Source organism: Myiozetetes cayanensis, unplaced genomic scaffold, assembly GCF_022539395.1.
Source record: "Myiozetetes cayanensis isolate MyiCay16 unplaced genomic scaffold, myiCay2020 scf6-25, whole genome shotgun sequence".
NCBI lineage: Eukaryota > Metazoa > Chordata > Aves > Passeriformes > Tyrannidae > Myiozetetes > Myiozetetes cayanensis.
In genome coordinates this window covers 46,148,466-46,175,044 of record NW_026087853.1, presented here as the reverse complement: position 1 = coordinate 46,175,044, position 26,579 = coordinate 46,148,466, and the positions used below count along the sequence as shown (strand labels likewise).

The window sequence follows — 26,579 nt, the reverse complement described above, 5'->3', positions numbered from 1 at the left end:
TTCCCTATTCCCTCTTAATTCTGCAATCCACTGTCCTTAATCTTACGCTTTTTGAAAATGGCACACAAAGTTCTAGTAGCTAGATGGAGAGAAAGTTAATTGCACCTGTTTGATATTGCTGACCAAACAATGCAATAGATTTGGGATGAAAAATACCATATCGTTACTAAAGGATATTGCAAATATAAAGTTTCTCAAAGAATCTAAGTAAAATCACCTGTCCCCTAATCCTTTTGCTGGTATGTGACCAAGTATATGGATTTTTACATTAAAAAAAAAAAAAAAAAAAAAAAAAGGAGAGAGACAGGACCAAACAGCTGTGGGAATAACTAATCCAAATTGTATCCACGTTCCTAGTGAAAGTAATAATGTTCTTGCTTACAGGAACTCTCCCCGTGGCTTGTTTCCCTAAGATCCCTGGAGACTAGTGATGTGGGTGGAGTGCACAGGACATGAAGTAAAAATACTGTGAGATAAACCTGTCCAAAAAGGAGTCTAATCTCCAAGGGAGACAATGGTTATCATATAGCCATGGGCTACTCATTAACTCATGGTTCCTAAAACAAATATTATTTTAGAGTGACAGCGAGCTACTAACTACTTTTTAATCTCATTTTGGATTTGCTTTTTTTTTTTTTCACCGTTTTTTTGGAGTTTAGTCGTAAAACGACAACGTGAATATCACACCAGGCACTGTCTCGGACCTCGAAAGAATGAATTCTCCAATATGCTTTTGTTACAAAATCAAATCCAGAAAAACTTCAGATTAACTGGGTTTCAATAAATACTTTTCCTGCTTCATCATATGGAAAAGTAACAGCGAGTTCAAAAATGAGGGGAGAATAAGGCAAAAGTGGGTTTAAAGATAATTGACTTGCCAGCATATTTTGACAATAGAGAACAATTTTGGTGTGTTGCATGATGGTAGAAGGTTGGAATACTAATAAATGGGAAGAATTTTTGTATACAACCCATAGTTGAGCTGAGGATTTAAATTGTATGATTCGCTAAGGTAAATAATACGGTTCTGTAAAGATTAACCACATTAGCAAAGGTACCAGCTAGGATAATACTGGTTTTCAGTACATATACATCAGAGCTGAACAGTCAGAGTAAGGAAGGAACTCCTCTTGGGATGTAGTGTTGGGCAATTAGCTGCATTTGCAGAGATTTATGGAGTCTTCTGAATCGTTTCAGTGTTGGCCATTATCAGAAATGGAATATTGTTCTTGGTAGGCTGTTGTTTCGCATTATGATAGTCCTGTGATGTAGAGGTAGCTATCCAAAAGGTATTCACTGAACAGCACAGTAAAGCTTAATCTTTTGTTTGCAAATACCTCCCCTTTCAACGTGCAGGAAGTTGAAAGGCTTCACAAAAATCTGATCTTTACAGAGCGACAAAAATATAGCTCCCTTCTAAAGTACCTCTTGTAGCACTCATTTTCGGTATCTGTTTCTTCTTGCGGAAGTACTGAATGTATGAGTTGGTGACTCAGTTTTGAGTTTGGAAAACTTTAAGAATGGAAGCTAATGGAGTGCTTTTCCTCAGAATTTTTAAGTCAGAGCTATTTGTGCATTTTTACCTCTAAGATGTGTCTTACAGAAAGATTAAGAAATTGATTCATTGTTTTAAATTAATACTTTTTTGAGTAATTTTTTTTTCAGATTTATTATTCATGAAATCAGCTGTCTTCTTAGTGTATTTCATTCTTCCATTTGTTTAGAGACCCTGAATAGTGGTATGTGGTTCTGAAGGATGACAGAAGTAATTCTTTTTCTGGTATTTACTGTTCCCTGCTGTTGAAATGTCACCTTTGGGACTGTGACTGGCATTGGATATATGTTAATCCTTCTAGTAACTTTTAATGAGCTTGATAATGCAATGATAATGAGGGGGAAAGATGGAATTGGCTGTTGGGGAGAAGATTTGAAATTCTATGGACTTAAAAGTATCCCAGGATATTGATACTGAATCATGGTGGTGCTTTTTCTTTTATTTCCAGTTTTCTAGAGGTGAAAATACACCACCTTTCTTCTTTCTTTTCCAGAAAAAAAGTAGGAATTAAGAGGGAGTCTGTTTTAACATCGTCAAGAATAGAATGTAAATTTGGAAACGAGACCACTTGTTTATAAATATGGGTTGTATTATTGTTCTCCTGTTGTTTCTCTAATCTGTACTTGCATGTTTGGTTTTTTTTTTAAGATAGGTTTTTCTTGAAGACAAATGTCTACTTGGATGTGTTTTCAGAGATGCCACACTGTACATTGGCCTTGGTCTTCTTGAATCTGTAGTGCTTCCTGAACAGTTTAAAGGCTTGAAACTTGCCTACTCTTCTTGGCTATTCTGAGCTTAAGCTTTTTAAGTTTATGTAAACTTTTGTCACAATCTGAAGAGTTGTTTTCAATGTGGTAGTTTTTTTGTGAATAGAAGAAAATAATGCAATATAATCAAGTTTAATCACAGTTTGCTAGTTATAATCTTTCAGTAGGAATTACTATAGGATCTGGAAATAGGAAACAAAATGGATCGAAGGTGCTTTCCCTAAAGGTAATTGCCATTTAAAAATTATGCAAATGCTTAATTGAAATTTCTACTGACATAATGCTTTGGGTGAGGATCTGTGATAGAATATTTTTTTTTTTCTCCTTAGGTGAGTGCTTTCCTTGTTGGTGGGCTTTTTTGGTATTTGTGTGTGCACAAGAGAGATCTCAGTATGTGTTCTAGATACACTTTTAATTTCTAAAGCTCTGTGATTAGTAGACACTGGCCTAATCTTAGCTTTATTTATGTAGTATAAATAGAGGAGAAGAGTCTTGATCAGGAGACATACAAATGCTAAGTATGTAGAAGAAGAAGATATGATTCTAATTGGTACTGCAAGGAGTAATATATAACCAAGCCAGTACAAACAGCTGATCAGTTGAATACTACCTCTGATTTGTTGGTATCATGCTGAGAATAAATCAAGTTTGTGTAGTGACTGGAAATGACCTTTTTATATTCCTTGTTTACACTTTGGGCTTTTGAAAACCCACTGCTCTTCCCTGGCTTCTTTAGTAGGTTTTAAATCAAATTGGCACAAAAATATGGTGTACAGGTTATTGTCCATGTATATTTCATGAGAATTAGCATTGGTTTAACTAACTCAGTTCAGAAGATAACTAAAGTATGTGTGACAGCGTCCAACATTTGAGTCTTGTAACTCAGTGCTTCCTGGTGAGATTCCATTTCCTTTAAAGTACAGTAGAACTTGACCCATTCAGGTATTGCTTTCTCCAAAATACCTTGGAGAAGATTAAGTCCTGTATCATCTAAAGGATGACTCATCCCATGCCAAGGGAGCAAATGAGGCTGTAGCAGCTCTTGTGAGCCTTTATTATGAAAAGGTGGGCAGATTTTATCAGTACTGTCTCCTTTGCCCTTTGTTCTCTAGAAGGCATAGCTTTTACCGAAACAATGTCAGTGAAGAAGTTGCTGATAAATACTTTGGATAATTTTGAAAATAGTTCCCATCTGGGAGTGGAAGGGAAACAAAGAAAAGTTAAACGTGCAGTGCCTGCTCCCTCAGATGCACTGTGGCAGGGAGACGTTTGTAACCTCCCTGACAGTGTGTTACACCCTGTCCAAAGAAAAGCTTTTTAGCATGGCTGTGTCAAAGCAGGAGGCTCCCTTTCTGTAGGGCAGAACGGTTTCTTTCTATTGCTCCAGTTTCTCCCTCTCCTATGTTTACAGAGGATAGCATTCCTCTTGCTACACCTTGCAATAATAATAAACAGAGCTGACATATGCATGAACTATGAATGTTTCTGAAGACTGATTGTCTTAAAAACCCAGTAAGTAATGACATCGGTACTTTATGTTGATCCGTGTTAGACTGCAGGTGTGACTATTCTCAGTGTTTTGGGTGCTACTGTCAATAAATCCATGTTCTAAAATTGAAATGGTTGTCTATATGCCACAGTAGCCTCTACTTGCTTTAATTCTCAGTACTGTGCCTTTGAGGGAGATATTTTTACCAGTATCTGACAAGTGAATACAAATTTCTTCTGTGTCATTGTCATAGCTTCTTTGTCATAGCTTCATATTATGAGAACAAAAGAAAGCTGGGGACCCTAGTGAGAATGTTAGAGAGGGATTAACAGAGCCTTGTAGCTATGGAGTTAAGCTGGGCTTCTGTTTTCACTGCCAATGACATCTTGATTTATGCATACTGGGGATGTTTTTAAACATAGAAGCAATAGGAAATAAGACAGTTTGCTTCTAGCCTGTGTTTCCTGCAGGGCTTCTTGGCTTTGCCTTCCGGTTAGACAAGAGTATTCGGAGCATAATCTTGTTGCTCTGTCCTCTTATTGCTGTTTATTTGTTTGCTGGTTATGTAAAGCTCTGGGCTTGAATCTGTTCTTCCCTTGCCGAAATATTCCTTGAAGATGTGGGTTGGGAATGTGCATGCAGAAAAATCTCTTATGCACATCCTGTTTTCAAATTGTGTTATTTCCTTTAGTGTTGCGCTCCTACTGAGAATGTGGTTCTGACGATGTCCCGTGTGTCTGACCAAGATGGTGACTGCTAAGGGTGGAAATACACAAATGGTGTAAGAGTTGAACAAGGATGTTCAGTTGGCAAGGTTGTTTTAAGTAATGGATGATGGACTTGGTAGTTTTCTGGGTAGTGTTTTGTACACTGCAGATATCTAAGTAGTGTAAATTGTGATTCAGGATTTGGGGTTTTGCTGTTGTTGGGTCTTTGTGTGTTTGTTTTTCTTAGGGTGCATATTAAGAAAAAGGTAATCCGGTAGCAGTTTAAATACTCACGCTGTCATTATGGAACAGTGTAGCCACTGATGAACTTGCACAAATACCGAAAGCAGGAGCCTGGGACAGGAATATAAACTTCTCCCTTCCTACTGCTTTATTTATTTCAAATGTGCAGATTGCTGAGGTAAGCAAGCCTGCAAAGTTGAGATGGATTAGCCGTAAAGTAAGCGTTAACTACTATGAAAACAAGCCGCTTTCTATTGCCAAGCACCTCTGAGTGGCCTGTTGCTGGTCACTTGCTGAAAGGTGACATAATTTGCAATTCTAATAGAGTAACAGCCTTTTCCTGTCATGCTGAAGTACTTTTCGGGGTATCAACATATGCTCACTGGAAATGTATTGGTATGATTTTGCTTATGGGTTTAATATAAAAGCAGAATGATTGATAGAATTCTAATTTTATTACCAAAGCAGGAGCTTTTAGAATGGATCAAAGGAGTTTTACTAGGAAGATGATGGATTTTAACCTCTAGCTCTCTATCAGTGGTCTTTGGTATTAAATTGCTAATACAAGGTACTGATTAGGATCTTCCAGTTCAGTGAAATCATATTGCTTTGTCTTCTTTTGTAGTCTTCTGTGAAACAACCTCTTCAGCTAATGTAGTTACAGTGTTGATAAAAAGTAAAATATGCCTTCATCTATGTAAAAAAAAAACCTGTATGAGTGTAGAAGCTTTCCTGGTCCTTTAAGTGCTCTGAAACAATAAGATTAATTTTTGCTATTGGTACAGAGAATTTAACCATAATACTGCAGTGGGTTTCATCAATACATCCTTGCATGGTGTTTGTCACTAATTTCTAATATTGATCCTAGAATTTGCATTGTGCGGCACAGAAACCGTGGTATCTCTTGGTTTTTTTGAGCTATGCAAAAATACGCATAGTAATTTTTTATTTTAGCAGTGTTTGAGGCTGAACATAATGAAATGGCAAATTTATGGCATGTAGGTTTTTTGTCTCGTTTTATTAATTGGTTTTCATATTAGAATTCTTTCCCAATTCTCCCTATTGTGAGAATATTTTGCATCATTATACCGATGAAATGGTTCTAATGTTTGTTTTGTCATATAATGGATAAATTTTGGTTTGGAAAATTCCTCTCCCTAATTCCTATCTTTAAAGTCTTTGTTATGATTCTAATTAGTAGGTATTAGCATATGTATCAAAATGCAGAATGTGCAAGTACTATTTGGAAAACTAAATGCTAGGTTTAGCTCATTTTGTGTCATTGAGGTTTATTTTGAACAAAACATTAGCACACTGAAGTATGAAAAGTATAAAATTATGGCATAAAATCAACATCAATAAAAATATGTTTTGTATACATGGCTTTTCCCTTGCCTAGTATCCATGCAGCTGGGCAGAAAAAGAGCAGTCTAACAAATGTGTTGCTGCTCCTTATGACTGAGACAGGAGGAGGTAAATGTGGAATTCTCAATGTGGAGTTGAAAATGTAAAACCATTAAATTGCTTTTATAGTATTGAGAAGCAGGAAATGGGGTGGATTTCTTTGAGGAGGAGGAGAATTTTCCCCTTCAGACAAAACAAGCATATATTTGTTTTGTCAGTTGCCACCCAGCATAAATGTTGGTACCACTAGGTCTATAATAGCCACAGCCACGGGCTGGAAGAGCCTCAGCCCATGAGCTCTGGCTACACCAGAAGTTGTGCCCAATCACTTCTACTGTGATTCTTCCTCTGTTTTGAAAAGCTTCTCTTCTGCAAAGGGTGAGAAAAGAGGAGAGAAGAGCTGTAGAACTTCCTAATTTTTCAATATCTCATTTGGTATCCTGTTCTGCTTACTATACCTTGCCTTATTTCCTAATACATATACTTTACTTTCCCTCCAGAAGAGGGGAAAAAACCTGAAACAACTGAAATTGAAGCAACGACTGAAGAATGTGTAAAGGCAACCTTGAGGATTTTCTGTGTAACCAAACTTTAAATATAGTTTTCCGAGGAGGAACAGGTCTTAAAAAGCACCACAGTATCGTGTAAAAAAAAAACCAAAAAACAAAAAACAAAAACAAAACAAAAAAAAACCAAACCAACAACTTATCACACTAAGACTATGTCTTTTATACCATTTTGGGACAATGGGACTGCTGTGAGGAGTGCCCTATTCTCACTGCTTGAGCTGTTTATTCCCTTCTCTTTGCCAGCTCAAGTGCTTGAGTGCTTAGGAATTGCATCCCGGTAGTGATGCAGGTTAAAACTAATGGAAAGAAAACAGCATTTTGGTTCAGCTGGGATCAATTCCTTATCCAATTCAATGAACTGCTGCACAAGTACCTCTGCATGGGAGAGGCACAGAGACTGAGAGTGCAGAGTGATGGAGGGGGGAGCATGATCAACTCTAGTGGTGGTAGTGACACTTTGCTGACTTGATGTATTTGTGGAACTGTGACATCTCTCTTGGAAACTAGTTATGTACTAGACAAGATGAAACTTTTTTTCCTATAAAACAGGCTACAACAATCCACTTTCAGTTAAGTAATATGTCTTCTGAAAAATAAATAATTGTTCAAATGTTTATGAAGTTGTTGTTCTCATTTGCTACAAGTGTGAATCCAGAAATGTCACTATGACAGAATATGCTTCTGTTTCATGGGGGAAAAGTAACTCCAAATCTGGTATCAAAGTGTTATCAGTTAGGATGGCACAGTCAAGCTTACTTGGTAAGCAGAGGAATAGAAGGGCCAGGGCAACTGCAGAAACAAGCTGCATGTCAGCTTGCTCGGTATGTTCTTTAATTGCTGCAGATGTCATGAGGGTTTGTGGTGTTATTTTGTAAAGACAGTCTAATTTTTATGGGGGGATATGCTAATTTGGTTGATATGCTTCAACAGATGCTTTAGCATGCTTTCCATTGTAGTCTTTACTTGAGGTTTAGCCTTTCTAGCTTGATTATCATTATTTGAAGAATAGTTTGTACATCAGCTTATTTTCTGCTAAAATTAGACTGGCTGTCTTTTATATGCAAGTTGCTTTACTTCAACCAAGTGAAGGCAAACTGGACTAATTCTGTACCGTTTCTTTTGTGTTCTGTCACCCTCTATGGTAATAGCCAGTAAAAAGCTCAAATCTAAGGTATGTGTCTCTTCTGCTCATTTTTTCTGCTGACATAGTGCTCCATAACTGGGATGCCATGTATCCTGGGGACAGAAATGGATTCCTTTTGTGGGTAGTCCCATGTAATCTTTCGGTAAAGGACTGACTTAGATAAAACACGTTGCCCATTGCTGGATGTGGCTGTTAGGTCTGAAATCCTGTTTGTTGAATACGTGATTATAGAAGAATAATGATAAATGTCCTCCCTCTCTTAGTTCCACAGATGGCCAATTCATGCTGACCAGGAGACCAAAGGGAAGTTAGGAAGTGGGATATGCATCACATACTGTCCTATTGCCATGTGCTCCCAGCCAGATGTTTTGTTATGTAAAAATCTGGTGTGTAACTTACAAATCAAAAAATATGCATTTAATATGAAATAACATGAAGTTCTTGACTAAAAGCAATTACAACGGAATGTTCTTAATTTGATATCTTTACAAATTGTACTTTGTTTTGTGTGACTCACTGAAGATGAGTAATTTTGTTCACCCTGAAGTTACCTAGCTGTTCAGAGTACATTCCTTGTGACTCAGTTCACGCTTAAAATTTCTGATTTTGTGCACTTTTCCACAGTAATATGTATGCTTCCAGGATGCGAGGGGCTGTGTGTTAATACACTTGTTACAGGACCAAGCATGCTGTGCTCAGGCACAGTGCTTTAGAGGTCTCCAGAGTATTGTGAAATGCAGCCATGTAGGTTTATCAGGAGCAGCTGGTTTTGTTCTGTGGATGGATCCATTTGGGGGAGGGGGAAGTGTGCTGCTGGCTTTTAGAGATTAGCTGGTGACGGTTTTGCTTGGGAAGTGTACCAAGTTTTAGCAGAGCTACTGTAAGAGAGATAGGAGCTGGAAAGGGACAGTGAAAAAAAACAAGCTCTACTAATCTTTTTGTATCAGAAGAAGCCTTCAGGATTTGGTTATCTGCATGTGGGTCTAATTGCAGCCTTGATTAGAGGAGTGTGTAATACTTCCTACTGAAATAAAGATCTGGCTGAGCTGTTGGACACACAAGGCCTAGATGAGGCATCAGAGCAGCTGTGTCCTTGTGCAGGCGAGAGGGAGGCTGTCCGGTTTATTGGATCTTGTCAGATCATGGCAGTGCATGCTTCTTAAATCCCTCAGGGTAGGGAGGGAGTGTCGAAGCAGGGATGGCTTATTTTAGGTAAACAGATTTAGACAGCATTCCATTTTCTTGTTCCTTTCCCACTTGAGAAATGCGGGAACATCTCATGAAAGGGTAACGTTTGGTCTTCAAAGTGTTCTCATCCAGCCTTGTGGTGTTTTGTGGGCAGGAGCTGCGTGGCAGGTACGAGCTGGGCAGGGAGCCTGCAGCAGTTTTGTTTAACTTCAGGAAGTGGTGGATGAATGCTTTAATGCTATTCCTACTCTCCTGCTTCTCCTCTCGTTCTTTTTCCTAAGCTTATATCGATTCAGCATTGACAGTAAGCACTTGCTGAACTTACACTGTGAATTCTTACATAGTGAAAGAGCAGTGGAGGATTTCTTGGTTTGATTCTTGGCTCTTGGAACTTCAGGTATTTGGAGGAACTGAGAAGGGTTTTGTAGGATCTTCAGCATTCTTATAGTCTGTAATAAAGTTATTGCTATGCTTGGGTCTTCTACTTATTTTTAATATATGAAGCAGATGCTTTGCTCTCCAACTGAGTAGAAGGGAGTTGAGAATAATGCCTTTCAAACAAGTACCATATTCTGATTGATTATCCTTATCTTGCAAGGGACAGCCTTGCTCCTGCATGTCAGAGTGTATTTCTGTACCGTCTCTTGCTGTGCTTGGAGAACTTCTGCTTATTACACAGGAGTGGATTCTTCCTCAGAGAACACGTTCCTTGTCTTTTGCAGCTTAGGACCAGCAGATACAATACTGACTGATTTGAGAAGTGGGAGAGTGGTAGATATATTTTGGGACTGTAAATTAGACATAAGAGCCCAGTGAGTAAATTAAATCTCTTCAAAGGAAGAGGCATAGAACAGCTGTGCTGTACACGAGTAAGAACTTGTGCTGGGCATATGAGTGTATGGCTGTGACGGTCAACTTGGTGTCCAGAGTTATACAAATGGAGGTCTTAAGCTTGTATTGTAAGCTTTTAAGTAGCATTTTTCACTCCCTCAGAGCAGAGTCATATGAGAAGGCTGATTTAGGTGGTGGTGCCACTGAGGAAAAGGAGGATGGGATTTTCCTGAATCAGGTCTACCACTAGCAGAATATTGCTGTTTGGTTAGTTTGAGACTGTGAGATGCTGCACCACCGTGTGTCTGCACTCAGTGAGTGGGGGACAAGAACTCTCTGGGACGAGGGAGAGAGTTAATGGGGCCAGAAAGATACAAGTATACTTTTTCATGTTGATAATAACAAACTGATTGTAATTTTAGAAAACAGTAAGTAATATATTACGTATGACTGAATAGTCCCAGACCTAAACATAAAACTTAAAGTTTTGGAAGTAGAAGATCACTAAATGAAGAGGCACTTGGGTGATTCTTTAACAAAAAACTTCACAAAAAAATTTGAAAGAAATATTTTGAACAAGTGATGTGTGTGGATTTGAGCACTTAGGAGAGAGATGCTACATCCAACTCTCACCTGTTTCCTAAAATCAAGGCTTATAAAGTCCTCTAGTTTCATTGTAAACGTTAAAGATTTTTTTTTCCTCCTCACTGTAGCACTTTACTCAGTGTAATTGGGAACATTTTACAATAGTAATGAACTTGGCAAGAGAAGAGCCCTTTGCCTGCTGCCAGAGTAAAGCAAATAAACAAATAAGGAAAACAAAAGAAGATCCCTCCCTGTCCCCTCTGCGGGTTGCAGGAGCGGCTGGCACCGCTGGCTATGCTGGCGGAAGGGTGGAATGTCCTGCCGTGCATTCCACGCAGATGGCCTGGACCCCAGCCACCCCAGCAGAGCAGAAAATACCATGCTTTCAGCCATGCCACTTGTGATTTAATTGGAACTGAAGCTAACTTTAAAAAGTAGTACATCGTCAATTAAAACTGTTTTTCTGTGCTTCCAAAAATTGCACAAGGCTTTGCTCAGGAGAAGCTGAATTCTTCCATCATACAAACTTTGCTATGATATTCATCTTAAGGATAATATCTTTACTTTTCCTTGCCACTAAGAAAGTCCCAGTATCCCCATCTGAACAGAGCACAGTCATCATCTGAAGAGAGTAATTTTTCTGTATTCCCCTCTTCTGGTTCTCAGCAAAATATCAGCCTTCTGCTTTCAAGAATGGTGACATAATGCTTCCCGTGTTGCAAATACCGCTGCTGTTGCTCAGGAGCTTTTGGAACTGCTGGTTATATGTATATATGTATATATGTATATATATATATAGATGATCAGTACTGACTCCTGATAAAACAAAAGCCAATACACCTTGTAGTGCTCTTGCAGAAACTTGTGCTCTCAAACTCTGAACTGGGATCTGAGTATTTTTATGTGTTAAGACTGACTGCAGAAGAAATGTGCTGGCTGTTGCAAGACCAGGTACTCATCTGAGCTTATCTTGCGGTTTGCTGTCTGTAGCACTGACTACCACAACAGCTTAGCACTAATCACATCTGCAGGTAGCATGAGGGAGGAATGGCGCTCTTTTCCTGTCACTCACGTATTGTTTGGTCAGTCACCGTTAAGGAAGCAAAAGACTATAACCTTAACTAAAGGATGCAATAATGTTACTTTGTAGTTATTTATCAGGCAAAATCTGGCACCATTAGGGAAGTAGAACACCCTATTCTTAATTGAAGGATGTGATAATGAAGCTTTGTAGCTGTTCAGTGGGCAAAAATCTGTGATTAGTGTCACGTATTGTTTTAGAATCTGGAGAAGGAATAGCTAATGTTTGTGGGATGAAGTAATTTTAGAAAGAACCTGGAAAACTATTTCACCTAATTCTGCAGTGAAGTCTTTGCGCTGCGGAGTGCAGGTGGGTAGTTCAGTGCTTCCTGATGTTTGGTAAGAAATTGTTCCTCTCAACTGATAGAAGTAAGAAAGCTGGAGTATGGTTTCCACTAAGCATTTAATGATGGGGAGGGCAGTGCTGTTTAGAAAACTGAAGTTCAAGTAGTCTGTTTACACAAAATATTTCAAGAATGCTATGGAAATCCATATATTAGAATAACAAAGCACAGATCAGACTGTCTCCTTGAGGCCTGTGACAGTTTAAGGCCAGTGCCACCTCACAGCCATGGAAAGCCTTGTGAAACCCGGAAGCACCCAGTGTGCAGGTACCTGCCATCTGCATGTCCCCAGGGCAGGAGTGCAGAGGGAAGTGTGACACTGCAGTATTCTTGGGCTTGCAAGTTTGCACTGTGGCCTGCTGTATGAATTCATGGGGATTATGCAGCTGTGTAAGAACACAACTGCACACTGGAGGTATTTCCTTGTGTGAGAACAGCCAGCAGCTGTTGGATGAGTGTCTTTTGTCGGCCTACCAGAGTTTGAGCCAAGTTTGAGTATTGCAACATGGACCTTTTCAAAAACTTTGTGTTGCACCGGAGCATTTTCATGTGCAGGTGAGTGCATGGTAGTTACCTCTGTGTTATTTTCACACTGAAAATGAAAATGCAGCAAAGAGCTCCAAAACCAGCAGTGCACTGTAAGATTGGGGGCGTTGCTTTTCCAGGGTTTGTGCTTCAACCTACAGCTCTTAAACTCCTGCTTATAACATTTTACAAACCTTCACAAGACGGTTGTACCGATCAGTTTGCTTCGCTTTTCCACAAACATGGTTTAATGGTACAAGTTCCATGCTAATGTTGGCTATGACTATGGTAGGCCTTTAATTTATTATGATGTGTTTTTCCCTCAGTTTAACATTGCTTTCAGGTACAAACAAGATGACAAATTACTTGCAGTACCAGATGAATGTGTATTAGACTGTCTGATGAAAAACTGTCTTTTTTTTTTGTTTGTCTTATCTGTGTATATTTCATAATGTCTGTTGTTCTAAAATGTCCAAAGACAATTACCAAAAGCAAATCAATGCTGGATGATAATTATAAGAGAAATGTACTGCCTGGAGCCATTTATTCAAATGTTACCTTCCTGCTAACTACAGTTGGAGAGAAAATATTACGTTAGCCACTCCAAAAGGACAGCAATCCCTGTTATAACAAACCATGTAGCTTTTCCCACTGTTCTCAGCATCCCTTGGCCTGTTCAGTCAAACTCAAGAGAGAAACTTGAAAGTACACTGTACATTGTGTTGTGAATTGCTGTTTCTTTGTTAGCCAGAGCTCTTCACCAGGATTTATAATTGTGGTGCTGTGAATTCTGTTAACTAATTAATTTTAGGTTCTGTTTAGTTTAGCAATTCTTCTCAATGATGAAACAGTTTTTCTTGCCGGAGTTGCTTGAAGGAACAACTGTGTACCTACTCTACAAAGGCCTTTCAGGAGGAAATAGTGTCTCAGCTCCCCTTTTTGGGCAGGATGGGATGGTTGTGGACACAGTAGCTGACAGCTCCAAATGGGAGTGACACCCACTGAGCAGGTGAAGCTGCTGCTGCCACTTGGGCAAGCTTCATCAGCAGGCCATGGAAGACCAGTGCTAGGGGTGCTGTCTGGTTACTTAAGGGTTATCCTCAAGGAATAGAGGTTTTTCAGCTTTTTGTGTGTCAGTTTAGCAACGTATTTCTCAGCACTGGAAAATCTGTGAACTTTGCTTTTAAGGGTAGAATAAATAGAGCAACACACCATCCACAAACACAAAGGTACCAACATGCACTGCTGCAGTTACTACAAAAGAAGAGCATGTGTATGAGGGCACATGATATCCCATTAGTTAAGGTGTTTTTGCACAAGTACCTCGTGTATTTGACGAAGTTAGGCTGATCTAAAATATTTTCTTAAAATGTTAAAAAGTTTTAAAAAAATATCTTGCATAATAAAATTTACTAGTGCATTGTGGTTTTTGCAAAATGATGGCCTTAAGTTCTTGAAATAACTTGCCTGTGTGAATAAATGAAAGAGGAAGTATTTCACAACAGCATTTCCATCAGGGCTTTCTTATAAGTGTAAAATAAGAAGTAACAAAGTAACCTCAAATATGAAAGTGCAGGTTGCCTCTTTAAACCTTGTTCTTAAATAACTGAGAATAGAAAAAAAAAAAAAAGGAAATAGTTCATATTCAAAACATATACAGTCTCCACAGTAATTTCTGAAGCTGCTAAATCCTCAAATCAAGAAATAAGAAGGTGAGATGTAGAGTAATATTGCTAAAAGAAGAATGCCATGCTTTTCACTGCTGCTAATGTGTGCTCTTCCAGCCCCTCATCCCCAGTGGCTCCTTGGTTGCCTTTAGGTATTGTAGTGCACCAGGGCCAGCACTATGAAAGAGAAGTGGAGAATGCTGTTGGTGCCAGAGCACTCTCTGGCTACGGGTAACTGGGGATTTGCAGAGTAGGAAACTATGCAGACCAGAACCTCAGCAATCGCCAAAGTTGGGGAAATATTGACTAAGAAAAGATAATAAAGTATTTTATAGAATATTGGACAGTATTTAACTACTTTGTTCAGCATAACAAATAAAAATCAAACCCAACAAACATCTGGTGTTCCTGGAAGTTGTTGAATTCATAGTTATAGTGCCTGAATCAGGTGCAAAGCAGGCATCGCATAGGTGGCAGAAAATACAGTCTGCTTTTGGTTGTGATGGACATGTTCCATAACCTATCACAGAGACATGAAGGTGAAAAGTTATCTAACTCTCCACCTTCACTGAGTTCTTGAAGAACCGTTTCTGGTGAGGATGATAAAATATCTCTAAACTTGCTCCTTGCAATTAAGTCCCCTTGTATTTCCAGACTGGGTAAGGGAGAGAATTCTGCTGTGTCCATATTTTTATAAATATTTGCTAGGAGAATTTACTAAGAAATGCTGGTGAACATGGAATGAAATACTTTTCTTAGAAGTGAAGCTGCTCTTGATGTGACTAACTGGATTCAAATTTTCTTGCTGTCACTACAGAGGGCTTGTTTAGGACTCTAACAGAGCTGGTTTTTTATTTTTAATTTGGCTATTAACATGCCAGGTGACTTCTGATACATCTCTCCAGCTCCTTTGCCTTTCACTTCCCATTTCAAAAATGGTAACTTTCAGGTAAGTCACTGAGATCTGCTGATAAAATTGATTTTTGAAAACTCACATATGGTTATATCCTTGAGATATTTAGTCTGCCTCTTATTAAGCTGGTAAGAGGACTGAAACATTGGTAAATACGATAATTATCTAGATGGTTTGAGGGACAAGTGGAATTTTTGTTTTTTTTTTTTTCCTTCAGGATGACTTTTGTATCAACAGAAACTGCGGTACCAGAAGATGCAGAACAGCTTGAATGTTAGGGAAGTGTTGCCACTGGTAGATCTAGACTGTGGCTGAATTTCGGTGTGCCTTCCCTCCCCAGTGCAAGACTGGGCTACATGGGTTGCTGTTTGTTTTCAGATGGTCAGTGTGGACAATAGTTATCTACATGAGCTTTGCTCTCACTTGTTGATTTTGGAGGAACTCTGTGGGTGTTGGTTCTACAGTTGTTGTTAGCACAGCACCTAAAGGATGGCTGATAACCTACATTTACTGTAGTAGCAGCACTGCCCTAGGCCTGAAGAAGGAGCAGTAGTCAGCAAAATAGCTTAGTTTTCATCTGCTAGAAAGAATCTTGCAAATCACATTAAAGATATATTTAAAATATTTTTATTTCTTTATTAATCTGTGTACAGTTCACGCTCTTCAGTCTAACAGGGAATCTTTTGCTTGGGTAATAGCTTAATTTGCAGGAGCAGCATTGCGCAGAGTAACGAAGAATCCTGGAACTCTTGATTCCAACTAAATGAAAAAATTAACAACAAACCATTTGAAGAAACAAGTTTGAAATTTCTGTACCATAGAGATGTATTTTTGTGGGTTTCTGAAGAAATATATTTTATAAATGGAATATTTTTCCTGAAAGAGCAAAAAACCAACTTCTTCTTTTTCCTAAGCAACACTGTCAAAAAATGTTTATATTTTGATTAACTGGATAATAAGAAATGACTGTACTATTGTAGCCCATAAAATAAGTGATACTGAGGATGGTGTTTTGAAACATAATGATTTCAATTCAGCTTGGCTTGTTTATATATTTAAAAAGTAAGCAAGAGTTGGCAATAAAGCTACTGTTGTATTTTGTTTCTAAGTTATCTGTGAAACACTATCAGGAATTTAAGATACATCTGGCATTACAATAAGCTGAATGAGTTCTGGCAGCATTTACAGTTGAGAGCTCTAAAGAGTATTTTGAGTACTTCACTTTTCAGGGTTGATAAATCTCCTTGCACTACATTTTCAAGGGAGCCTCTGTAAAAGGCAGTGATGCAGCAGGTTTGTCAGAGGCATACTTTGCCATCCTGGTACATCCTGAGTTCTTTTTTGCTTAGGATATCTCCAGGCCTGAGTCAGAGGGAAGGAAATGTGACACTCGGGGTCCTGTGGCTTCAGCTTAGATTTCCATCTACACTGTTGCTCAGGTTTTGAGTTTCTTATTGTTGCTTTACTGTGGTAACATGATAACTATGGACACATTTTTCTCTAATAATTTTTCCACAGTTGTTGGGATGACTTGTCTGAGAAGAGGGATGTAACAGCAAACACTATGTTTAAAATTAGTTTGTCACTTGTGTTTAGTCATGCTCGGAAAACATAGTACCCTGATTTTCATTAAAAACCTTCTTACCTTCACTGTCAGCTTTTAAATCTGCAATGCATTTGCCTGTTAGATGATACGTAATTTAAATGTGGTGTTCGTGACTGAGCATTTCCAAGGGTGATTTCCCTCTGCTGTGGACTACTGCATCTTCACAAACAGTTTTTGCAGTCTCTGAGAAGATAATTATTTGAAAGATGCTAGTATTTAAAGAAGTAATTTGGGTCTGAACTTTATTTAAGAGGAAGGCCACCACTAATGTTAAGGATCTGAAATATTAATTCATCTCTCCCTGACCTATAGATGAATTGGGCTTCAGGTTTTTTTCATTTAGGGCCATCTTTCTGCTGTCAAGTAAGAATGCCACCTGAGGTACAAGGTGCTTCTCATTAGACTGTGAGGTTTCTGTGAGAGAACCAAGACCTCTGAGAAGGGGAACCTCTCGCTGCTGCCCTGTGTTTAAGCTGCTGCTCTAAACTGACAGCAGTGCAGAGCTGTGGAGCTTCTTAAGCTTAGCAAGTTATACATGGTATTCATAATGACCTTGGGAGGTGAATATTGTGTGTCCCAGGCATACACAGCGGAGATGGAGGGTGTTTTACCTAGATGCTTTGGGTCTCTTAGTGGCATATTTCCCGAGGAATGTTGTGCAGCCTCAAGTGAATCAAGAAGATCCGTGTTTGCATGAAGGATGCTGCTGCTTCTATCGCAAGCATAATTCTGGAAGTGTAATGAGAATGAGAGGAAGTGGAGGACTTCCTGCATTAGTTTTTGTGGCTGTGTAAAGGGGCTGACTAAATTGCAGCTCTGTTGCACAACTGAAAAAAGTTATGTTAAGCTCAGATAAGTCTCTTGAGATGTAAACTAATATACATACTTCTTTGTGCTGCATGCATCATGGTCAAATTTTTAGTAACCTGGAAGTCAGAACAACAGTAGTAATGACTGAATATGCTACTTGTCTCTGTATTTTACTTTAAGTCAAGTACTTTTCCACAAAATGCAGTAGTGCTAGAATATGTCCTTGAAGTACAATTCACGCCATTGGGAAAAACTTCCACAGTAAACTAAGTATTTAGCATGTAAGTAAAGGGTCTGTGTAAGTTGGGAGAAAGAAAATGGTCATGGGGGACCTTTGACATAGTGGTGATATATCCGTCTTATAGGTCTCTAGGCAAGAGAGGGAGAAAACCTAAATGAGAAAGGATTAATTTTAATTGGGAAAAGCTCGGGATGTATGTGGTGTGCTGGAGGGAAGATAATTTCTTAAATTCCTTTCTGAAACATCCAAACTACTTTTAGCTAATTACTAGATTTTGGGTTGTGCTTAATGCTATGCTGAGTGAGACTACCTGATGAATGATTGTATTTGACTCCTGCACTGTGGATTTACAAAGCAAATGAAATGTTACTGAATGTATTTTATTTGTTGTCATTTTGGTGATGGCTATTAAAATGTATGTTTTTTTTTTTTTAAATTAACATCTAGGACCTTGATGAACTTTACTGCAGGGTTAAAGGGTGATTTTGAGGCCAGTATGTGCGGCATTTATTTAAGGTGTAAGGAGAAGTGAAGATGATTTCTCTTCTGCCTTTGACCTCTGTGCTTTTGTGGGGGTGTGGTTTTTGTGCACTGTACATGATGCATAGGAGAAGTGCTGTGGAAAGTGCATGTTTTGGAAAGTGCTTTTTTCCTGTCTGTTGATGAGAAGGATTACTGTGCTGGTCACCTGCTCAGTGAGAGAGCTTTTCAGAAACAGTAAGGCATGCCAGATTTAATTAGCTCAACCTTGCTGGCTAACACTGGGGTTTTTTGGGTGGTCGTAACGATCACTCAAATAATTTCCAGAATCAAATATACTGTAGTCATGGGGGGAACCATAGGTGAAAATAGCTTGTTGTATCTGGGTATTTTTTATCAGAGAAAAGAATACTTTCTGAAAATCCACTAGATTTTCCTGTCATTGTGCTCTACTGCAGGTGTGTATATCCTGTATTAAGCCAGGCAAACTAGAACAGTCCGGGTTCCCAGCAACCCAAAGGGTGTGTGTTTGCCTTTGATAACTGCAGTATGTTTAAAATCACATATTCAAAGGTAATTGAGGAGTCCTCTATTTTCAGTGCAGAATAAGATGGATTAGGTCATCTGTTAAGGATATAACGCTGACGTTGCCAATTAGCTAGACACAAAAGGTTTTATGATGAGATACTGATCTTGTGGTTCAGGTTACTGTAGAAAAAACAGAACTCTGTAAAGCAGGGACTGAAGACAAGGATGGCAGTCACAGCATAAAAACTGGTCCATTATATAACATTAGGGTGAAAAGCAGCAAGGAGAAGATGAATTTCCACAGTTCAGGTGCTTCCCTGTGTGCAATGCTGTAGATAATGCAGGAAATAATATAAATGTGCATTTAGAAGAAAGGCTGAACATTGTTTTTCATATTCATTGCAGGCCACATGTTTACCTTTTTTGTGTGTGTTGATGTCTTTCTCAACAGTTTTATTCAGAGAATTAAAACATGGATTTACTTTTCTTTAGAAGGAAACTAAGTTTGCCATCAGTTCTTCTTTGTCTGCCTTTAGTTATTTTATCGATGTAGGTGTGAAAGTACAAAACATGAACTAGTGTGCCTGTTCAACTGCATGTATTATAAATCTCTAGCATTGGGTGAGGATGTTTCAGAGTATGTTGATCTCCTTAAGCTTCATAAAAATCTCAGAGTGAGCATGCTAATTAAGAACAAAAATGTTTTCTTTCTGTATGTTCTTATATCAATAAATTAAGAAATACTTCCACTACTTTTATTATAATGTCTATGTATTGCATAAATATTACTTTCCAATTAAGTGACTGAAACTACCAGTTAGTGTTTTGTCCAGATCCTTTTATTTAGGAAGCTTGTTCTGATTGGCTATTTTGAGTTGTAGTAATCAAGTTTTGTCATAGTATTACAAACAAGGGCTCAGGTTTTTTAACTGCTTACCCACCTTTGCAGCAATGGTGTGGTCTTCCTCCTTTTTTATAGTTGAGACCTGCAGACACCATAAGCATAACTGTACTTGGCATGAAACCTCAGGCCAGGAATATCAGTCAGGTACTGGCAACAGAATTGTTTGATGTCTTTGGTTACTAAAGATATGAAAATAATGTAACACATAGAAAGACTTCTCAATGAGTGTTATGTAATCTGCCCTTGCAGACCACACTTCTAACTTGACTTCCTTTTAAATGTGCAGAAGAGGCCTACATGGATTAAAGGTCATGGTGTGTGCATTGCTGTCAGAGGGCATCATGATGGCAAATTGATGCATTTTGTTCCATGCCCTCAGCCTCTATGGGTTGTAATTTCTGTGAAAGGTGGAGATGAATAAACTTGTCTCATTTTATTATTGTGAGGTGAAACAGGCGTGAATTTCTCATGGTTCTGAGCTTTCTGCCCAGTTCTTGTACTCCGGGTGAATTATCTGCCTGGAACACTCTTCCTGTAATCACACCATTTGCATGTAGTTCTCTAACACATCTGGGCAGCCTGAGTCCAGCCTTATTTGTTAGGAAGTTTTGCTGTTTTAACTATTCACGATGGAGAGGATGTGCTAAAAAGTGCATTTGGAATATGATTCTGTGGACAGACAGGTCTGTCCTGTGGTTCATTGAAGGGATAAATCTAATTGAAGTTGTGGATTAAAAAAAAAAAAATTACATGTGAGTTCCTGCTAGCCCTTTGATGCGATGGATGCTTTTCTCATGCTTGCAGACTAAGTGGTTCAGCAGGCACAGTATCTCCCCACCAAAGAAACTAAGCCTGTGACAGCTGAAGTAAGAGAGTGATAAAGCACAGTGGGCTGCCAAGCAGAAAGATACTACCATGGTGGCAAAGCATGTGGCAGCACTGGAGCTTTCAGAGAGATAATTGAGCTGTAGCGCTTTTGATTTCTGTGGAAGAAATTGCTAGGAACACGATACAGTTTCATCTCAACAAGACTGACTCAGACTAGGCTAGGTGTGTGTTGTTGCTTCTACTGTTGCGGGAAGAATTTGGTTGCATCTCTTTTTTTTTTTTTTTTTTTTAAAATATAGCCTTTCCTCAAAACACCCCAAAACTACAACCAGTTTACAAAAGGTGCGTCTTCCTCCACTTCAGTGTGTTCCTTCAGTTGTTTGGTGATGGGGTTACATAAGTTAAACTGGGTCTGTCTACTCTTGACAGCAGTGATAAGTGCTCCAAGTAAACTAATCCAAACCACTGCATCTGATATGTGTGCAGAAGTGTAGCTGAAGCACTGTAGGGGGCAAAGGAGATTATTCAGTAAAAAACGATAGTTCAAGATGGGTAGCCTTTTTTGTAGCTTCATATGGGGGCCAGAGTGAGAACAGTGGCTTTGAAACTTTTATGTATTGCATTAGGTGTCAGTTTTAGACTAAGCTTTGATTTGATGAAGAGTAATTATCAAAGCATAATTTACACAAGGGATTTTCACTTGCCAGTGACAACAGGTACTTTTGCTTCGGAATGCCATTTTTTTAAGGTCTTCAGGATTGTTAATACACAAAAGGGTTTTTGGCCTTCTGTCCATACATAGTATATGTTTACTATTAGCAATTTTGGTTCTGCTCCATGAACTATAAAAGTTCAAATACACAAGCACGGTTTTATCTAAAAGACTACAATGGGCAAAGATGAAGTAAATTGTTTCTGGTTATGTGCTCAGGTGTATTTAAGCTCTTCTGTTGGTTTTAAAATCTGTTAATAAATTAAATGTTTCATTCTGCTTTATCTGTGCTCTTTTTTTGGTAACAACCATCAACAGTGAAAATTACAGAGGACTTGACAGAGTCTATGAACGTTTTTCTTGCCGTAAAAGGCTGCCTTTTTTTTTAAAAAAAAAAAAAACACCACCACAACAACAAAAACTAAAGGAGGCAACCAGGATATTTAACTGAACAACCTAGGATGTGTTATTTTCTTTAAAAGAGAGAGCCTGTCCTTTACAGAAGCTCTTGTGTAAAGTGAAAAGTCATTCAGAGTAGGAGCTGAGAGAACAGGAAGAATAAAATATCGAGTGTAATTTAAAACAAGCACCTCTTTTTAACATACAGATTCGAAGGGTAGCATGTGGCAACAGGTCAGACCCTCTTCTCCTTGCCAGCTGAGTAATTGCTTTTTATTTTTTTCCGATATGATCATTGCTGAGAAATGAAACTGCAACCGGCCTGTGGGCTGCGAGTGAGTGACATGATGGTCCTGCCTCTCCGGGGCAGGGGATTGAGCGGGCAGCGGGCTCCCTCTGCAGCTCCGGGGAGGAGGGCGGTGCTCTCTGCTGAGCTCGGGCATTCTGCATGATTTTGGGAGGATGGAGTCAACGTCCAGCTATGGGCGCTTGCTTAAGTGCACCGTGTCCTCACAGCGACTTTGAAAATCTTCTGACGGCTGCTGCCAGCTGGGGATGCAGGGCTGAGGTCTGGCTGCTGCAGCTCATGCGTGTCAGAAAGCTGGTTGTGCTTCTGAAGTGGTGCACTTCCCTCTGTTTTGAGTGGCATGTTTACATGTTTTTTCCTACGTGTGCAGGTACCCTGCATTCAACCAGTTTAAACTTTGTGCTCCTTAGTGTTCCAAGTAAACGTATTGTTCAGCCAAATTTTATTTATGCTGCTAAAAGCACTTCATTTTCAGATTGGGTACAGTGTTTCAGTCAGTATTCAGATTTTCGGATTGTTACGAATGTCTAAGTCTCAAAGTGAAGCAACTGACTGAAAACAGAAACATTGCAAGGTTTATATCAGAGAAAGTACGGTGATTACTGTTAGTAATCAGTTATTATGGTAGTTTTATGAATTCCAAGTATTGAATGGACATGGAAATGTGTTCTTTAAGTATCTTGGGTTTACTACTCAAAAGAACATCTCACGACACTGTCGTATGACTGCTGTACTGTAGGTGTTCTTTTTTAATTTATTTTTTATCTATTTGCTCTTACACTGCTGAAAACATGAGTTGTGTCTGTAGTGCTGTAGTGCAGCAGCTCTTTGATATCTGGAGTCTGTATGTGCTGGCTTGGTATTACAGTATATAAATTTAGAAACATCTTTGTAGCCCTCATGGGAAAGAAGCAACATGAAAAAAGCCCGATAAGACCAAACCCTGGGTATTGTAAAGGCTTACAGGGAAGAAGGAAAAACGAGGTACATATATGATGCAGAAAAATAGGCTGATACGGAAGTTGTTGGTTTTCCCCTGCAGGCTCTTTCAGCAGAGGGCAGTACTGGCTCAGTTGGCTTTAGTGTCCCCAAGCTGCACAGTCATAGACAGCAGAGTGAGGGGGCCAGGCTGGTATCAGTACAACCCTTTAGGAATGGCTGAATGTGGAAATTCAGTTGAGTGAGTTTGTAATAGGTGGCTGGAGGAGGACTGTAATAGCTTTTGGAATACCTGTGTGAAATTATGGTCAATCTAGTATCGCAAGATGAAGTTCTGTTAGTCACTTATCCATTCTTGATGGCAGGGTTGCTGTATTCCTTAGTTGTCTGCTCCTTGTCCAGATGAATGTGTGTCTGTGATTCCTTATTTTCCTGCTTACAAAGAGAGGGAGCCCAGTGAACAAGAACCAGCAAATGAGATGAAAGCAATATGTCGCCTGGACTACTGCATTTGCTATCAGCTGATTCAATGCAGGATGATTATTCCATTGCCACAAAATAAAACAGCTTTTCACAGAATCATTCAGGTTGGAGAAGACTTCCAAGATCAATGAGTACAACCTTCATCTGATGACCATGTTGTCAACTAAACCACTGCACTTAGTGCCACATCCAGTCATTCCTTGAACACCTCCAGGGATGGTGACTCCACTTCCCTGGGCAGCCCATTCCAATGCTTAACAGCCCTTTCCATGGAGAAATTCTTCCTGATGTCCCACCAGAACCCCTCCTGATTCAGCTTGAAGCTGTTCTCTTGTCCTATTACCTGCTACCTGGGAGAAGAGGCCAGCCCCCACCTGGCTGCAACCTCCTTTCAGGTAGTTTTAGAAATCAGCAAGGTCACCCCTGAGTCTCCTTTTTTCCAGGCTAAACATCCCCATATCCCTCCTCCACTTCTCATAAGACTTAGCTCTGTAGTCCCTTCACCAGCTTTTTTGCCCGTCCTTGGACATGCTCCAGCACCTCAATGTCTTTGTTGAGGTGAGGGGCCCAGAACTGGACACAGGACTCGAGGTTGTGGCCACCTATTTTCATTTTATCGGTAATCCCTCACGGCTTGCTTTTCTGCTGGGGTGGAGTGCATTTAAGAGGTTATCTTACTGTGTGACTGATGTCATAGTGTCAATATCAAATATATCATTAATTGTAAGCTCCGTTTGAAGCTCTTTGCCCCTGGAGCCTGTTGGAATATTCTAGGCATCTTCCACAAGGTGGAGCTTTAGGGCTCTGCAGCTGGGAATTTTTCCCTCTTGACTAATAAGCAGAAGGATGAATGGAGTTCATGAAATCTCAGGAGTTTATGAAATCTCATAAAACAGGTATAAAATAACTGTTTCAATGCTTTTCAAGAAAGCGAGTAAGTTTTAGAAAAAGCAACAGACTCAAGAGATATTTTGGACTCTTTAATATGTCTGAGTCACTGGAATTAATGTTGTGAAAGAGAAAAGGAAGGATTGGAAAAAATAGTTCTCATTACTTATTTATTATTTTGGTATTACTGTTTCTTTGCTTCCAAACTGACTTGAAAGGTAGACAGAACTAGATAGAGAAAAGCATTATCAAAATACGTGCTAAGTCTTCATATATTGGGAGGAGATATTTTTTTTTTACTTTAAGCAGTCCTACTCTAAGAGAAGAGGAGGAAACTTTTAGATAACAGCTATTGTGATAGATTTAAAAAAGGCAGAAAGCCTATTTCTTTCTTTTGTGCAGCTGTCTTTTCAAGAATGAGCTCTGTATGCCCTTTCTCTAGAGGAGTACCTTTTTCTGGTTTTCACTCTGCCTGCCAGAAGTTGCATCTTGCTGAATTCTGGAAAAGCGCTATTGGCAGTTCAGGCTGTGTTTCAGTAATCAGTTATCTTGGGCTTCCCATGTTTCTTTGAGCATCTGAACTGTGTTTTACTCCATTGCCATCTTGTCGGAAATCCCCTGCTGTTAATTTGGTTGGAATGGAATTCATCATCTGCTCGCTGCGCTGCTGCTGGTAAGACAATTTTATACATTAACTAGCACAGACATGTGTGGACATGAGCTGGTACTGTGCATACAGAAGCTGGGAAAGAGTTTAGCTGGAGAAGGGGAAGGAGAACTGGATGGGGGGTAGCAGCAGAGAGGGAGAACCCAAAACCTCGGGTGTCTCTTTCTTGTCCAGATTTTCTGCCTTGAGCTAGCCTTTTCTGATAACAAATATTAGTAATCTATTTTTGCCACATGTCTTTGTATGAAACAAACCTTAAAGAGAGAAGCAGTTTACTGAACACTTGTTACAAGTGCTCCTTTCCTCTTACCTGTCTGCTGTAAAGTATGTTACTCTCAATGTATTTAGACCAAGAGACTTTATTAGTACTTTCTACAGGGTCTGTCCTGTCACTCTGTGTTTGACTGGAGTTGCAATTGAAGTTGTGAAACATTTTTTCCCAGTAAATTGGATTGTTTCTTTAATTCTTTGCAGGTGGTGTATTAATATGCAAGAGGTGAGAAGTTGGTTATGATTTTTCTCTCTGTGGTTCAGGAGTCTCCCTAGATTACTAATGGGGACCCTTAAGAACTTGAAATAGAAACTGCATGTCAGGAATCTACTTTCTCCCTTTCTAATTGTGTTAGAGCTCTACCTGATGGCCCTCTCCAGTTTTAGACATAGAAAATAGCATATGGCAAATGCAGTAAAAACCAGATGTACTTTATGCCTAATTACAGTGAGTTAAGAGCCTCTATGGACAGAGTGACTGGAACTGATTTCTAGACTTTGTGCAGGCCAGTGGCTGAACTATTCTGTAATGCTTCTGCATCTTGCTGGATCTGTTGCAGAGCCAAGTTTAAGCTTCAGTTTTCTGCAGATGCTATCACAGTCTTGACATGTTAAGAACTGTCTAATTTTTTTTTCTCTTGGTTCCACCTCTTTTTTTTATTTTTTTTTTTCAGGTGTCCTTGTCATTTGGTATGTTCAAGTATCAATTTGACACTGGCTGAGTAGATAAATTTGTTTGTATGGAGGATGTGGGGGGTCATTTGGACAGTTTGATGAAGAGCCCTACTCTGTAATATGACGTTAGGTTTGATTTCTGAGCGACAACCTCAGAACAGACATTTGACTTGTGAAAAAATTAACATAAGTAGGGTGGTGGAGTGAGCTTGAAATCATGAAGTTTTGGGTTTTTTTCTCCCCAGATGTTACTTGACTCGTGGTGGTTTATGGGCATAAATTCTTGCCCTTCTTTCCCACTGCTTCTCCCAGTGTAAATGTCCATTTTCCAAGGATTCTAAGTATTCTATCCCTCCTCTTTCTTTGCAATAGCAGAAATACCTGTCTTTTCTGAAAACAGCAGTAGTATCATTCACTTAAAAATATTGCAGATGCAAGCTTCTGCATAATCCGTAGTTTTGTAACAGTGAGTGGTTCAGAGACAGGCAGTTCAGAGACATTCCTCTGTTGGTAACAGAATACGGTCAACTCAGAGCAAAGATTTTCTTATCATTTACTAGCCAAAAGATTGTAGTTGCTTTATTTAAACAAACTTTGGTATGAAGGTGTCAAAATAGCAACCTAAACCAGGTGCTTCCAGAGAATACCCAAGGAAAAGGGGCTAAGTGTGGCTTAACCACCCTCAGAGAATGGTGTAGGCAGTTGGTGACTATTTAGTTGGATTCCCTTATGGTCCCTTTTCACTGTAAGTCCTATTTTCAGAATACAATGGGAAAGAAATCCAGTGTAGCCATTTATTTAGTGTCAAATTAGTGTGAAAAATCCCTGTGC

At 39.2% G+C, this 26,579-nt stretch overlaps 1 protein-coding gene across 2 annotated transcripts in view; it reads left to right on the top strand.

The window, feature by feature from the left end:
* Positions 1-26,579, top strand: part of MOB2 (MOB kinase activator 2) — a 111,278-nt gene that overhangs the window by 11,213 nt on the left and 73,486 nt on the right. Inside the window, exon 1 of one of the 2 annotated variants that reach the window (XM_050336000.1) lies at positions 24,760-24,809. The exons of the other annotated variant lie outside the window; for it this stretch is intronic. Within the exon in view, the coding sequence (XP_050191957.1) occupies positions 24,775-24,809 (35 nt within the window). The 5' untranslated portion in view covers positions 24,760-24,774. Of the gene's footprint in view, positions 1-24,759; positions 24,810-26,579 lie in introns of those variants that run through there. 2 annotated transcript variants of the gene reach the window in all.